This window comes from Sceloporus occidentalis, unplaced genomic scaffold, assembly GCF_023333645.1.
Source record: "Sceloporus occidentalis isolate IW3139 unplaced genomic scaffold, rSceOcc1.0.p SCAF_11, whole genome shotgun sequence".
NCBI lineage: Eukaryota > Metazoa > Chordata > Lepidosauria > Squamata > Phrynosomatidae > Sceloporus > Sceloporus occidentalis.
The window spans coordinates 1065315-1082481 of NW_028316991.1; the positions used below are offsets into that span (position 1 = coordinate 1065315).

At 41.7% G+C, this 17167-nt stretch overlaps 1 protein-coding gene across 1 annotated transcript in view; it reads left to right on the forward strand.

Annotated features, from left to right (window-relative positions):
* Positions 1-8274: 8274 nt before the first annotated feature.
* Positions 8275-17167, forward strand: part of LOC149305407 (XK-related protein 4-like) — a 109469-nt gene continuing 100576 nt past the window's right edge. The window contains exon 1 of the mRNA XM_089477463.1: positions 8275-8969. Coding sequence (XP_089333589.1) covers positions 8275-8969 — 695 coding nt within the window. The remainder of the gene's footprint in view (positions 8970-17167) is intronic.

Here is a 17167-nt window from a genome sequence, read left to right on the forward strand (position 1 = left end):
AATGTAACTTCTGGCGATTGCCCCTTTACTCTTAAAGTTACTCTGATTTCTCCTTTTTCTTCTGAACGTCTTTCCTCCCTCTTATAAAATGTTAATTTCCTGCAAGAAATAACATGTTAATGTCCCGATCCACGGGTTTGTTTACTTTCTTCCTTTTTTTTTTTTTTTCATTTAGTATCATCTCTTCTTTTTCTGAAAAACAAATACTTTAAAACAAATAGATTAGCATCATATGTTACAACAACAAATGAAAACAAATCTAGAAGACCACACTAGTTTTATTCTGTTTTTCAACTCTTTCTTTCTGTGCCTTAATAACATGGTAGGGAATCCAAGGCTTGATATAGTCTTTCCTAACATCATTACCTCTTCCCTGAGATCCCCATCTAGTGTAATTAAAACAACTCTTATCTACCTGCCTCCAACTATCAACCATGGGTCTTTCCTGAACATCGTGTTCTTTAGCAGAGTGAGAGTGGCAATTTCTGGCAAAATGTCCTACTTTACCACAAGCAAAACATTTAAAGGCTTCCCTTTTACCTGTGGGTCCTTGAAATTTATGTTGTAGCCTGCTCTGATACAACTGTCTCTGAAGCGAGGGGCTTAATACAGACACAGGCTTTGCAATGATTTTGCTGTGATTTCGGATTATTTTATGATTAGCATTACTTTGCTTCTCATCTAAACCTTGCCCATCTATTTCAACTGCAGCCACAACATCATTTCTTTTCTGTAGCTGTACATTTAACTTGTTACCGTTAGCTGTGCAATGCACAGGATCAGCCTCCCTCTTACTGCAGGCTGCCAGGGTCCTAATCTCCCCCTCTGCATCCCTCAGCCTCTGAGTAAGGCACTCATTTGCACTACGCAATTCCTCAATTTCTTGCAAAGTCTGCTGGTTGCTTACACATAAAGCTGCAGCATTCTGTGCAAAAAGCTTACACTTCTCAACTTCAATGTTTAAACCTAGAACTTTTGCTTCCAAAAGTTCTTTTTGCTCTTTCATTGATTTGTGCTGCTCCGCTATCCAACGAGCAGCAAAATCCAAAGCAGTTTTCACTCTAAGATCAACAATCTTATTATTTAACGCGTTATACATCTCATCATGCTTCTCAGATTTTACTTTAATTGAAACATTCAGCTCTGCCAACTTATCCTCCTTTGCTTTCACAATTTCTTCTAATCTTAAACAACAAGAGAGTAGTCCTTGCACAATGCAACCTTTTCTTTTACTCTCCGACACCTTTTTTTCAAATAATGTCTCTCCCAAAAACTTCTGCAACATCTCCCATGACTGTTTACAGTCCTGTGGGATTTCATAAGGACCACCATGTCTCTTAATATAATTCAGAAGCCATTTCTTAACATTTTTAGAATAAGTAACTTTTGCATCCTCCATGTTGCATGTCATATCAAACGAACAAATCACAGCAATATAATATAATAACAGTTATACTCACCACACTCCAGGCAGACTCTGTAAAGTTCTTCTGGCCAAGAGTCACGGCACCAATATGTTGTCTATACTTCTCCTCTCTCAAACCAATACCACCAATTGATATGCGTGGAGAATAATCCGCTCTGCGTTGTGTATTAATGATAAATGTAATACCCTTGTTACCTCCTCCAAGAACTAACATATAACCGTATCCCCTTTTCCAGATAATATATGTGTCTAGTTCTACTAAGGTTTTCTACCTGATATTACAATAAAACAGCCAACCCAAGATTCTTACCAGAGAGAGAGCTTTAATTAGAATCTGCCCAGATTAATGTTACAGCAAAGACAAAACCAAAGTTACAGTGATATACAGATGACAATCATTCATACAGACCACAAACATCCCATCTATCTAATATCTGCTGCTAAGTGTGTATGCTGTGTGGGTGATGTGCCAAAGGTGAGACTCACCAATCCAGTCTCCTTCTATGTGTTTCTACAATGTCTTTTTAAGGGATTTCTCTATTGATGTGTAAATGAGGTCCATGTCCTCTGTTCCCAAGACCCCACCGTGTGATGTTATTGACTTGCTATGTTTCCCATGCCTATCTCCAGGTGATGCATTTCCTTCCTTCTCTACATAGTATGCAGGTGTGATATCTTCTTACAGCTGTCTTTCCTGTTACTCCCCCCCTAAGTGGCTTGCAGCTATCATACATACATATATACACACATAAACTTAATCAAGCACATATTAATTACAAATATACATACTTTGTATTTACCCCAACACATGAGTCAGCATTGTTCCCAAACAGCCGAGTGTACGCCATCTTTGTCCCATAAACACGCTACCTGTGCCATCTTTGTCCCATAAACACCCTGCCTGTGCCATTTTTGTCCCATAAACACCCTGCTTATACCATCTTTGCCTTTTTGACAAATCAACTATACACCTATGATTAACACAAACACTTTTACAGTCACTCACTAATTCACTTTCATTCACACAATTCATTCACACAATCATTTATTCTTTCACACAAATTATTTACACATATTCATTGATGCATTCTCACAAATTCATTAATTCTCTCACTCATTCAAACAATTCATCCACACATTAATCCATTCATTTTCTCTCTCTCATCCTGACTCTTTATTTCAATATTCTTGCTACCCTCCATTCTCCCTATCTACCCCTTCTCACTCCCTTCTCCCTATCTACCCTCTCCCCCCTTTGAAGTTCACTTACCTTTCAGGAGTCCTGCGGTGGGGGTGCAAGGCCTCTGTCTGTATGGAACAGTATAGAGTGATGAGAGTTATGATGTACTTTAGAGCATAATTATATAATGAAAAAGACACTGGAAATGGTACAGCATAACACCCATCACTCTCACACATTTACCAATCCACATTTACCAATCCACATTTACCAATCCCCAGATTCCACACATACCAATCCACACATACCAATCCACAGATTCCACACATACCAATCCACAAATTACACATTTACCAATCCACAGATTCCACGCATACCAATCCACACTTACCAATCCACAGATTCCACGCATACCAATCCACATTTACCAATCCACACTTACCAATCCACAGATTCCACACATACCAATCCACAGATTCCACACATACCAATCCACAGATTACACACGTACCAATCCACAGATTCCACGCATACCAATCCACATTTACCAATCCACAGATTCCACGCATACCAATCCACATTTACCAATCCACAGATTCCACGCATACCAATCCACAGATTCCACACATACCAATCCACACATACCAATCCACATTTACCAATCCACAGATTCTACACATACCAATCCACAGATTCCACACATACCAATCCACAGATTCCACACATACTAATCCACAGATTACACATTTACCAATCCACAGATTCCACGCATACCAATCCACATTTACCAATCCACAGATTCCACGCATACCAATCCACACTTACCAATCCACAGATTCCACGCATACCAATCCACATTTACCAATCCACAGATTCCACGCATACCAATCCACAGATTCCACACATACCAATCCACACATCCCAATCCACATTTACCAATCCACAGATTCCACACATACCAATCCACAGATTCCACACATACCAATCCACTCTCACTGTCACTCTCACTGAATGATTTCCTACCTTTCCTCTTTTCTTCTTACAGCAGTAAGCTCATTTTCTTCCTCTTCTTCTGTCTTCTTTGCTCCTCTTCTTCTGTCTTCTTCCGGTTCAGAGGGCACGAACGGCGGTGGGCGCAGCTTCAGTGTTGTGCGCCGGGATCTGACAACAAACCCCGGCGCACAACAGCAGTTGCCGCATGGATCGCGAGGGAGCGGTATCGGAGGTCTTTAACAGACCTCCGGCTCCCTTGAGTGATTTTAAGCCGGGGAACCGGCTTAAAATCACTCAAGGGAGCCGGAGGTCTGTTAAAGACCTCCGATACCGCTCCCTTGCGAGCCTTCTCCTCCAGCGGCGGACATTACTGCCGTCTCTGGAGGGGTGCCGGGTGCCGGCAAGTTGGCACCCCCCTGATGAGCGGCACCCGGTGCGGACCGCCCCCCCCCGCCCCCCGCTAGGTACGCTACTGAGAATAGGCATATGGCTCCTGAATCCAAGACAAGACCAAGGCCTGATTCATTTTTGAGCCTTTACAGCAGATAAAACAGGCAGATTAGATGGGCTGAATCGGTCTTATCTCTTGTCAATTTTTTTATTTTTCTTTCCAAAAAAAAGAAAAAATCCATGAACACTTTGCCATCAGACAGACACATCTTTCCATAATACTGGGAGCTAAATGAGGATTATATTATAATTGAGAGTAGCTTCTACTGCACACACGGTGTACACTACATAGTTTCTATGTGTCTAGGTATGCACATTAGTGTCTGCCTGGGTATGTATGTATGTCTGGGTTTATTAGTGTGTGTCTGCCTGAGTATTTTAGTGTACGTGTGCCTGTATGTTAGTTTGTGTCTGGGTTTTGCCTTCTTTTGGATCAAGAGTAGGAAGGTTAGGTAGAAGGGTTGAACTTGATGGACTTAGGTCTTTTTTGAACCTTATGAATTATGTAACTATGTATGTATGTCAGTGTCTGCAGGGCCGGCCCGACAATGGAGCCGAGTGGGGCAACCGCTCCAGGCGGCGCTTTTGAAGCCCCAAGCCCTTTGCCGCCCCAAGCCCTTTGCCGTCCCAAGCCCTTTTTTTAAAGCCGAGAAGAGAGAGAGAGAGGGCGCCGAGTGGTTTTTTCTTACCTCTGCGAGCCCTCTAGCTCGGTCTCGGTGCCAGCTGGTATTGTTGAGCGTCGGAAGATGACGCCATTTCCGGTGCTCAGCATTACAAGCCGGTAGGGAGACTCACCGCGGGACTGCTGAAAGGTAAGTACGGGGGGGGGGAAGGGTAGATAATGGGGGGGCGGCAGGGAGAGGAAGGGTAGATAATGGGGGGGGGGACCATTTTAAACTTCGCCCCAGGCGGCATTTTGTCTTGGGCCGGCCCTGAGTGTCTGGGTATATTAGTGTGCCTGGGTATTTATATATGCCTGGGGATGTATACAGTATCTCACAAAAGTGAGTAAACCCCTCACATTTTTGTAAATATTTTATTATATCTTTTCATGTGACAACACTGAAGAAATGACACTCTGCTACAATGTAAAGTAGTGAGTGTACAGCCTGTATAACAGTGTAAATTTACTGTCTCCTCAAAATAACTCACACACAGCCATTAATGTCTAAACCTTGGCAACAAAAGTCAGTACACCCCTAAGTGGAAATGTCCAAATTGGGCCCAATTAGCCATTCCCCCTCCCCGGTGTCATGTGACTCGTTAGTGTTACAAGGTCTCAGGTGTGAATGGGGAGCAGGTGTGTTAAATTTGGTGTTATCACTCTCACACTCTCTCATACTGGTCTCTGGAAGTTCAACATGGCACCTCATGGCAAAGAAAAAAAAGAATTGTCGCTCTACATAAAGATGGCCTAGGGCTAGGCTATAAGAAGATTGCCAAGACCCTGCAGCACGGTGCGCAAGACCATACAGCGGTTTCACAGGACAGGTTCCACGCAGAACCTGGGTATGTTAGCATGTGCGTGTCTGGGTATGTTTTTGAGTGTGTGTGTGTGGGAGGGAATTTTAGTATGTGAACATGTGTTTATGTTCGTGTGTGTCTGGTTGTCTTAGATATATCTAGATATATTTGTTTGGGTGTCAGGGTGTGTATGTTAATTTGTGTGCATGTGTGTTTGTGTCTGTACTGAGTGTCTAAGTGTGTTGGTGCGAGTGTCTGGATATGTGTGTCTGTTTGAGTGCCCCTCCTGAGGTCAGGCTCTGGATCCAGCCCTGGCTCAACAGCATGCTCACTGCAATGGAGCAGTGAGACAAAGGCCTCATGCTCCCACCACCTTAGGTCCTTAGCAAGGTAAGTGATTGGAAAAAAGAGGAGAGAGATATAATGAGAAAGGGGAGATATAGTAAGAAAATTGAGAGATAAAGAGAAAGGTATATGGGAATATAATGAGAAGAAAGAGGAGAAATAGAGAGAAGGGGAGATGAAAAAAGAAGAGAGATGGGAAGAAAGGGAGAGTGATAATTAGAGATGGGGAAAAGTTGTAGAGAAAACTAGAAAAGGGATAGATAATGAATAATGGGAGAGAAAAAGAGGAGGATGTGAACAAAGGGGATAGATAAAGAGAAATGGGAGAGATGAGATAAAAGATGGAGTGAAAAGGTTAAGAGATGGGAAGAGAGATAAAATTAAATGGGAGAGATGAGATGAAGAAAAAGGGGAGCGTTCATGAGAAAGGGGGATCAAAGAAAAGGATAGAGGATAGAGATAAAAGACAAAGGTAGAGATTGGGAGAAAATAGAGAGACAGAAAATGAGCAGAAGAGATAAACTGAAAAGGGAGAGATAGGGAAAGGGGTGATGTAAAGAGAAAGAGGAGAGATAAACTGAAAATAGAGAGATGAGGAAAAATGGTGAGGCAAAGAGGAGGATTAATAATGAGAAAGATGAGAAGTAAAGAGAAAGGGGAGAGATATGAACAAAGTGATACAGAGAAGGGGAGAACTAAAGAGAGATGGGGGAGATGTGGCTGCTGGGGCCAGTCCTGTGTACTCAATCTGGGTATTGGGCATTTCTGTGGATGCAATCTTGGTGTTGGGCAAGTCCTATGTGTACAATGTGGGTACCAGGCTGGCCTTTGGGGTGTGCGATCTATGTCTGTAATGTAATGTCATCTTCAAAGGGGGTGGTCTTGTGTATGATGCACTCTTATGACTCGGTCCCCAAGGGTGGCATACATGGGGCGGAGCCAAGAGGGAGGCAAATTTAGTTTTGCACAAGCCCTGTCATTGTGAAAAAATGAATGAGCCAAAAAGAAAAATGTCATTGTGAGAAAATGAATGAGCCAAAAAGAAAAATGTCATTGTGAGAAAATGAATGAGCCAAAAAGAAAAATGTCATTGTGAGAAAATGAATGAGCCAAAAAGAAAAATTTGATTTTTGTCCTCCTGCACAAGCCTAATACTCATTCCTATTTCACATGCTACATGGTTATTGTTACTGTTTGTATTATTGTATCAATAATAAAACTTGCATTTGCATCACTAAAGCCTGGCAGGGTGTTCTGTTATGGGGGAAGCTCCACAGTTTGCACGCCGTGTGTGTGCCGCCTGACTCCATTCCTGAGGTGAGCACCTGTACGTCTGTGACAGATTTATTTTTACTTCTCACCGTAACCCTCACCGCTCCTATACCCGGGCATTTATTACCCGGTGACCTCACTAACAACCCGTGCCTTTGGTCACGTCCCAAACATATCCATATTCCGGCCATTGCTAAAGGCTGCGAGAGCCTCGTCACGGAGCCCCCGGAGCCACACACGGTGATCACATTCTGCGCGGCTTTCTCCCCATTCGCTTGGACCTGGGCGCACCCGGCACGCGTCTCCTCCATGAAGGTATGAATGGATTCACTTTGCATGGGATTGGTCAGGATCTGCACCATACATGTGCTTCTTCATACATGTGCCTCTTCATGCATGCACCTCCTTAGCATGGAAACATGCACCTCTCTTGCCGTGCAATATTTAACCCATTCACTCCCCTGCACGATTGTGCTTTAGCTGGAGGTAGAGTCCTTATTTCCATGACATCAGTAACTCTTTCGGCACCGGGATTTGAGAAAGTCATCCTTCGCTGCCCCGCATGCGGTTAAGGAGCGGGTGGGGGGCGCGGGGTATAGGCACACGGGGGCCGTCCTTTAGTTATTGTGAATGGTAGCGCCTTATTCCGGCATGGTTTCTTTGTGTGCCCGGCTATCCTCGTTTCACCCCTCTCTCCGCCCATTTGCAAACCTCATTCCCATCTCCTTCTCCCTCTCTCCTCTCCGCACTGGTAGTGAAAGAGACAGGGGGAGGTAAAGGAGAAGGACAAGAGATGAGGTCATACCTCCCCCCCTCCTCCATCCGCCGGTGGAGGAGTGACAGGGTGGGGAGGACCGGGATGTGGTCGGGGCTCTGTGGCTGCAGGGTGAGGTTGGCTGGCTGGCTCCACATGGCCAAGCCCACCCTCCACTCGATGAGGGAGCGCTAGGAGAGCAAAGGAGCACCAGAGGCAAGACGAGGAGTGCGGGGAGGAGGAGGAGAAAGCCCGAGGGGAGGAGGAAACCGAAAAGGATCGCTGTCATATAAAGGAGGGCTTTTCTTCTTCTCCCTCTCTCCTTTCATCCTTTTATCCATCCTTCATTTTTTTCTCTTCCTTTTGTTTTTTTTTGTTTTTTTAATCATCATGGCCGCTAAGTCAGACGGGGTGCTGAAGATGAAGAAAAGCGACGTTGCATTCACCCCATTGCAGAATTCGGATCATTCGGGCTCAGTGCAAGGTCTGGCTGGAGGGTCGCAACCCGGATCAGGTTCTGGCGACGGGGGCTGTTCGGACGGCGGATCCCGGTGCTGCTGCAGTGGTGGTGGGGACAGGAGAGGCGCTGCTGTGGACGGTGGTGGGTCGCTGTCCCTGCGCCTGGGCAGGGAGCAGCAGCGCTATTCTGTATGGGATTGCCTTTGGATCCTGGCCGCGGCTGCCGTCTACTTCGCGGATGTGGGCAGCGATGTCTGGCTGTCTGTGGACTATTACATGCGGGGCAGGCTGTGGTGGTTCTGGTTGACCTTGTTCTTTGTGGTCCTGGGCTCGCTCTCTGTGCAGGTCTTCAGCTTCAGGTGGTTCGTGCACGATTTCAGCACCGAGAGCAGCTCCCAGTGCTCTCCGATGGAAGCCAAAGCAGTCGGGGGCTCTGCTGCAGTAGGAGAGGTGGATGTCCGACCCACCACCCCGCAGAGACAGGCATCAACAGCCAGCAGCAAGACTAACAACCCCACCAGCATCAGCACCACCAGGGCCAACAAGAGCAGATCTGCCTCCTGCTCCTTCTGCATCTGGGTGATGCAGTCACTCATCCACATCCTGCAGCTGGGACAGATCTGGAGGTAAATAAACACCCAACACACAATAATATAGCACACACACATTAATGTATCCCACCACACATTAATGTAGCACACACACATTAGTGTAGCACACACATACACACTAATGTAGCGCACACACACGCACTAATATAGCACACACACACTAATGTAGCACACACACTAGTGTAGCACACACACTAGTGTAGCACACACACTAATGTAGGACACACAAGAGTGGCCTTATAGTCAGGAGCATTAGATGAGTGATAGCTTCTTCCCCTCTTCTGTCATGTCTTGAGCTGACAATGGGTCTGGAGCCTCATATCCCAACAGGTGTTCGTTTAGCGTGTGTGTGTGTGTGTACACAATGAAAAGGGCAGGTGATAGTGTGTATGTTTGAGTGCAACCACAAGAAACACAAAGAATTACAAAAAATTGCTGTTAATGCTGTTAAAATATGTATGCCATGAGCAACTACTGTTGGGTCTGAATCCATAGTTCTTAAATGTTGCCGCTAACCATATGCTATATTCCTATTTACTAAAAACAATTATTATAATAAGCCAACAGATCATGGAATGAAATATAGTAGTACAAAACCTCAGCAGTCACTTCTTCAGATGTACTGTAACAACATTACCAACAGTTCCAAGGCAGTTAGGTTCTCTATTTTATCCTTATTATTGAAAAGTTATTATGCATACATTTTTATTTTTGTCAACCTCCAGTAGAGGGAGGTGAAGGTATTGTAGACCTGACCACTTTCTTGCTCTTAAAGGAATTACCTGTCATATACAATTAATAAATCTTATCATTTTGTTACATTGGGGTTATTGCACTGCCGCAAACCTTTAGTAAATATAGTTAAACTCTAATGTTTTTAAGTGTAACAGATTCCCTAAAATTCAAACCTTTAGGCATATTTCTATTAATAGGCAGAATATATTGCCTATGACTCCTCTGCCTGGAATTGGTTCTACAGTTTGCTTAATGTGTTATCCGTTTTATGTTGGTTGTCTATTAGCGTACTTATTTTTATCTATTTATTAAAGCTAACTAAGAGGCGTGTACTTTTAAATAATATAGAATAGCATTAGGCTAAAACATTTGTCATCATCACATGAATGATAGTATTCTTTGTGCTAGACGGCCGTTTTATTATTATTATTATTACTACTACTATTATCATATCATTATTATTGTTGTATTTATTCGTTTTGTATTGTTTGCTATTCCTAAGATTTGTGGAGTGCACAAATCTAATGAAATCCTGGGCGTTCTAGCAAACAGGAAATCCTGGCTTCTCTTTCTAGGGATGCAGCTTTCGAGGGCCATGAAAGCATCAGAAAGCATTAGCTTTAATGTGGTACAAAGAACAGGAGCCCCTGCTGTGTCTGCTTACCATCAAATTATCAATATAGCTAACAAATAAAGCCACCAGATACAGACGTGAAGAAAATCCCCCGATTTATGAGTCATGTATAATAGCATGTTTACGGTGGAATTTTATTTATGCTGTGCTGTGTTTGCTAACAGTTTGTCCAATTTTTGCATCAGTTGTTATAATTATCAAGTTATGTTAAAAAAAATCTTGAATACATTGCAAAGATTTTTATGCAATTACAGGGAACCTGGGTGACTCCCGCAGCTGTGGGCTATAACTCATAATATTCTCAGTCATAAGAAGGCCAAACCTGAGCCTAAAGGGAGTGGTAGCCCATACTCACTGGAGTGTTACAGGTTGTCTACTGTTCAGTGTGGTTGGCCAAACGGACATGATAAGTATTGTGTAAACGTAGGTGAACAAGGTCCTCCATTCAGAATTAGTTGTTGTTATGGCTGTTTAAATATTACAAACACATTTTTAATACCATACAAAGAGGTTTGAGATGTGATACTCACAGTATGAGGACAGCTGGTTGAATCTCAGACTTTGTATGGTATTTGTTTTACCCTTCAGGGTATCTCTTGGGGTCCACATCAAGTGGAACCATGGACCTCCTTGCTCACTTGTGCCTAGAAAGATACCAATTGGACCCCATTGAGGAGGCCCATGAAGGCGGAAATGCACTTCTGGGGTTGCTGGGTCCCTCATGTGGAGGAAATCTGCATGCCATTTTGTTTGTGGACTGCCCTTGTGACAGGGTCAGAGGGATATGTTGATGGAGATTTTTCCTCTGTAATGGCATACAATTTGAGCTGATGAGTCAGCATACACCGTGGGACCGGCTGGGAAGAGGTTATCTGTCCTCTGTGAGTTAATCCCAAACCTTTTTTGTATGACATGTTTTTTGTATTATATAGTTTATGGGTTTGCTGCATACTCCTATAGACATAAATAGATTGTTTGGAACAGTTAAAATGTTACATTTTGTCCAAAGTGACCTCCACTTCCTAAAATACAAAATGTAACATGTTCATAAGGAACAATATTGTGGTCTCAAAGATATGTTATTGCAGTTATGTATTGGCCCCCTCGGATGTAGAGGACAGCGGTACAAAAGTCCCATCACCGCATAACCCTTTCTAATGCCCCTTTCTAATGCATAATTAAGTTTTACATCTGTGAACTGGATTCCCTAAAATCCAGTCTAAGCTTTTGAAAGTGAAAAATTCACTTTCACTAATGTTTTGAAATCACCCATTTTCTGAAGGGTAACTGCTGGGGGGTTGTTCCAGCAATCTTTATATCTCTTATTATATATATTAGACTTGTGCATTCGTCTTCGGGCGAACATGAACACGAACACGAAGAGTGTATTGGTCGCTCGTACGGACATTTAACTAATTGAACAGGGAGGGAGACAGACTTTTAAAACCCCAATGCTGCAACTTACCCTGCAGATCCCACTGGTCTCCCTCCCTGTTCAATTAGTTAAATGTCCGTACGAGTGACTTTATTGGTCGCTCGTACGGACATTTAACTGATAGAACAGGGAGACCAATGGCATCTGCCGGACAAGTTACGGCACCAGGAGTTTAACAGTCTGTACGAGCGACCCTATTGGTCGCCAGCAGGGGGCTCGTCTGCCATCAACCATTGGCAGACGAGCCCCCTGCTGACGACCAATAGAGTTGCTCATACGGACATTTAAACTCCTGGCGCCAGAACTGCGTTAACCCTGTATTAACCCCTGAAGAAAAACCGAACACGAAGAATGTCCACGAATATTCGCCCGAAGAGAAGACAGGAACAGGCGAATATTCGCGGAATACGAAGATTTTTTTCCGCCCGAAGACGAGCACGAAGAGCCCCCAGGTGCCCAAGTCTAATATATATATATATATATATATATATATATTAATATTTCTGTTATATAAATTTCTATATTCTATGTATGTCTAAAGTTTCTTCTTTTGTTAAAATTATTGTCCCCTGAGTAAGTCTCCTGAGCATGGCTCTGTATGTAATGTTAATTTGCACTCCTCTCCCTAGATGTACTGTTTAAGGCAATAAAATATAGCATTTGAATCCAAAAAGTCTTTGTGATACAAATGTCTATCATCCAAAAACTGTCAAAATATGCTTCCAGGTATCAAACTGAGGTCTGGATCTGTACATTTACATGCATATGTAAAAATAATCAGGCTTTACATAATTCTTTAGTTTTCTTAAACAATATTGAAATTTAATTACAAAAATACAAAAATGTTATTAAAATAGGGAAAGGGTGATATGTTCCAAAAGCGTAAGAAATATGACCTTAGAAGGTCTTGTGTGTTTCCTGGGTCAGCTGTTAGTGACCATAAGCAACAATAATCTTTTGTGATTGTTCATTATACAGATATGTAAATTTGATGGATAATCCACTGTATCTCAATACATCTCTCTCTATTTACGTAATTGAACACTTTGCTTGACTGATATGTTGCTCCATTACAAGATATAACAGTCTACAAAGGCTGCTTTTCCCTAGAATCGATATAACTATAAAATCTATCTGACTGTATAAATATGTGGAAATGAGAGAAATGTGAAATGATTAAATGGAAATTACCATCTCAAATTGCCTACTTATGCCATAGTAAGGTTAGCTGCACTTCTGATGTTGTGAGAATGCATGTTTCACATTCGGATTTTAATATTTCAAAAATGTTTATTCCATCCCATTTATACAGAATTATGGAGCCTGTTAAAAGAAAAAGTCACATCATTTTTGTATGTTGTGACAGTTCCTTTAGCTACAAAAATCTTCCCCACCTTCCCTGCTGAATGTAACGGTTGGGTTTCATCTGATGATTCTTTAATCATGTAAACTTTTGTGTAGTTCATATATTTTATGTGGAAAACGTAATTGTCATGTGACACAAAAGTAGGCACTGAATAGGATGTTGCCATAGACACTAAAAAACATCCTAAAATGTTTTTGTGTTGTTTTTATGTAAACGAGAAGGATGAAGGGTGTGTTTGCTTAACATATAGGAGAGTGCATTCAAGCAGGGCCTTACAGGCTGTCTCTTTAGTTTAGTTGGACAAAAAGGGGTACCCATGGCTTTATGAGTAAACAATTAAAATTAGATTTTTACATTATTTTAGAATCTGATAGTTCCACTTTTAATGCCATACAGGAGTGATCACAATTCTGTCTAGGACTACTAACTAGCACCTTGGCATGTGGTTTGATTGACACTGAGTCTGCTCTCTTGGCTGTGGCCCTGACCTGGTGATTTATATGAAAAATTGCCGTAGACCAGCAGCAGCAAGAAAGCCGGGTCCTCTAGACAATGTGGAATTACAATCCCAGCTTATCAAGCGATCACATCTCCAAACATACATGTCTCAATATCTTGGTGCCATCATACTCACTCACATGCATATTGAGTTGTGGACTAGCTGAAAAAAGTTGCATTGCAATAGGAATTCCACCGAACACACGTAGAAAAAATACCGTATATAGTTCAGACATAGTTCAGCGATAAAAAAAAAAGGAAAATGTTTTTCTGATTTCTTTAAGTGCTCAGGTTAATCTCATCAAATTGGTTGTATTGGCTTTGATCCTCTACTGTGTCTCATTCAAAATTGCCCATAACTACACATTTCTAATGATTAAATCAGCAAGTAACTAAAAACACATATTGAACTTCTCTCTGGCTTTGTAAATTATTAAATAGTAACACAGTTAACAGTGCCACTTAGTCAGGAAGAAGGCAGGTACTGTGATTAGAAGGGGTGATTCGATATATAACCCATACAGTTGTTGAGCTAAAAAGTTCAGCTCAACTTCGGGAAAACTCACTGGTTTCCAGCTTAGTGATCCTTCTGCAAGCAGTGATTTTGGTCCTAGAGGTTGCGTTTCACAGCTGATGAAAACATCCTGTATCTCCACAGTTACTATTACATACCTATTTGATGCTAAATAACCTTCGCTTCAGCCATTAAAATGCCTCTATTATTGCGTGTAGCCGACACAGTAACATTAGATTGTAAAGAAGAACTTTAATATTTCGGAAAAGGTCATAAAATGTAAAAAAAAAAAAAAAAAAAAGTTAAATAATACCTTTTTGAATTTCTATCGTAAAGGCATTTTGGAAGTAGAATCATTCCTTTTTGACCTTTGCATTACAGAACTGCAGTAACATTTTGCTCTTCCAACACAGGTGTAGTTTTTAATTTTTTCTAATTTCTCTACTAATAATTTTGTATTATGGCTTTTAGTGCAAGCTATCCTTAACTGCGAATGATTTAATACTTTTACAGCTCAAAATCCAGTCATGTCAAGTATTTGATTAGCTTGCCAACAAATCTTCCTTTGCTTTCCTTATTTATTTTGACCTAAAATGAACATTTGGAACTAAAAATATCAATTTTATACATACTGATGTGTTCCTATGTTCAAAATATACATGCATATATACAGGACTCTTTCCAGCCAGCGTTGCCATAATACCGGTAATAAAAATTTATATGATATCATAATTACCTTAGGCGAGGTTGTCCCCATCACATTATGAAGGCGTATGACCAATAAAAAAAAGAAAGAAACTAAATTGGACTTTTGGGATGAATACTGAATAAGCAATGGCTACATCATATCTCATGCTAGTGTTTTATATTGGGAGAGACATGTTGTCTGATTTCTTGCCTATTGGAGCAGATAGAGCCCTGTGGGGTTTATTCAAGCATAGTGCTTGTCAGTAATCATACTGGGACAAACATATATTCTGACAGGTCCACTGGAACGCCGCTTTGCCTTTTTAGCAAATCTAATTTATTTTTGTCACTGTGAAATAATAAGAATAAGTATGGAGGGCAGGGTTTGTCATTATGGCGTGGTAAAGGAATCTCATACCATAGAATTTTGTTGAATACAGGCCAACAAAACATAATATCTTAATTAACTTGAGAATGACTCACAATGTCGTCTATTAAGGTGCATCGTCGTACATGTGGTATGTATTGAAGTCATAATTCCATAATTAAATAAAAAGCCACGCCAATACTTTTGTTCACATGCTGTGTTTTCTAAAGGAGATCTATAAAAACTCTGCAGATGTACTTGGCTCTACCCATTCTAGAATGATGGCATGTTGGCCTGACACCTGTTGGGGTGTATCTATCTATCTCTCTCTCTCTCTCTCTCTCTCTCTCTATCTATCTATCAAACCTATATATCTATCTAATGTTATTATATAGTTATATAACATTGTAGAAGCATTCCCATGTATGAAATCCAGAATGAACTTTCAACTCTACAATATAGTTATTTGACCAGAAGCTACTGTTATATATATATTGTTGCCTTGTGCTAAGATATGCATTAATTTTCTAAGAACCAGAGGAACATCAGTGAGGTTACTTTGTGAGATGACTTCTGTTTCCATGACGACTCTCCACATCAGCAATAAATTTGGTTCTACATGTGCTAACATGGCACTGCGCAATGTTCGCTCTCTACAGAACTGTCTCCCTTATTAATAATATTTTGATATATTACAGCAGTGGAACTTCAGCAGTTAGATATGTCGGTGTTGATATTTTGTGGTTTTATAGCTGTAAGCTCAGAATGTGCATCAAGTCAGGGAGTTCATCCTTCACAAACCTGCGACGAACCTCTTTTTGTTGTTAAAAGCCGAGAACATGTGTAGAGCAGAAATGGCATGTTGCTCTGTTGCTAAATGATGTATTTGTGGATTACTCATTTTTTTGGCAAGAGACTTGCGTTTCCTGTTCAGAAGCGAGTCGGGTACATTTCGGCAACAATGTAAGATTCAGATGCACACTTTGTGCCCTGAAGCAAATTTAAAATAATAAAGCATTAATCTATTTATGCAAATGGTCTTTGCAATCCATTTTTTATATAAGCTGCATGCTTAAAAAAATCCTATTGTCATTTCTAGAGAGATAAGCAATATATAAAGATCTCTCCCATTGTCATGGTACACATGGCACGATGACATGTCACATCTATGAAATGTTTAATATATATATATATATATATATATATATATACACACATTTTTATGCATGATCTGGCAGCATATTCTGGCTAGAGTTGGACAGCAGTCCGGTGGCAGCCTCTTTGCTGCATCACCAGTGTGATTTGGCTGCCTTTATATCGCTGCTCAATGGGACCAGTTTGGTAGAACACAGACGTCCCTTGTAACCTGTGTATTTACACAATGGAGGTCTGTGCCTAGCCCCCACAGCCTCTATAGTGTATCTCACCCATGTAATTTGTGCTGAGCAAAGTGCCAGGATATGACATCATTATGCTCAGTATAGAGGTGCTGAAAAGTGGAGACACCGCATTATGGAGGTCAGGCCATGGACAGCACCCAAAATAAATATGTGCTACTAGCTAGTAGTATGAGATTTGGATAGAGTTACATAGAACTGTCTAGATGTATCAGAGGGATCTAGCTACCGTATTTTCCCAAGTATAGGACGCTCCCTTGTATAAGACGCACCCTCATTTTTGGGGGCCATGTACTGTACATGCTCAGACAGCCAGTACATGCACATCACTTTCAGCCTCCCTGTGCCCCCTACACACAGATCCATGGTAACATACATGCATACATACATACATACACTCCCCAACCTTACCTGAACTGCAAATCTTTTGCTGCTGCTCGCCGACTTCCGTGGGGGGCGCTGTTTCCCCTCTACCTTGCTTGACGCAGCTGCACAGGAACAGGAACTGAGCGGACTCATGTGATGCGATGTGCATTCACGTGACTCCACCGTGTTCCTGTGCAGCCACGGCGGATGAAGG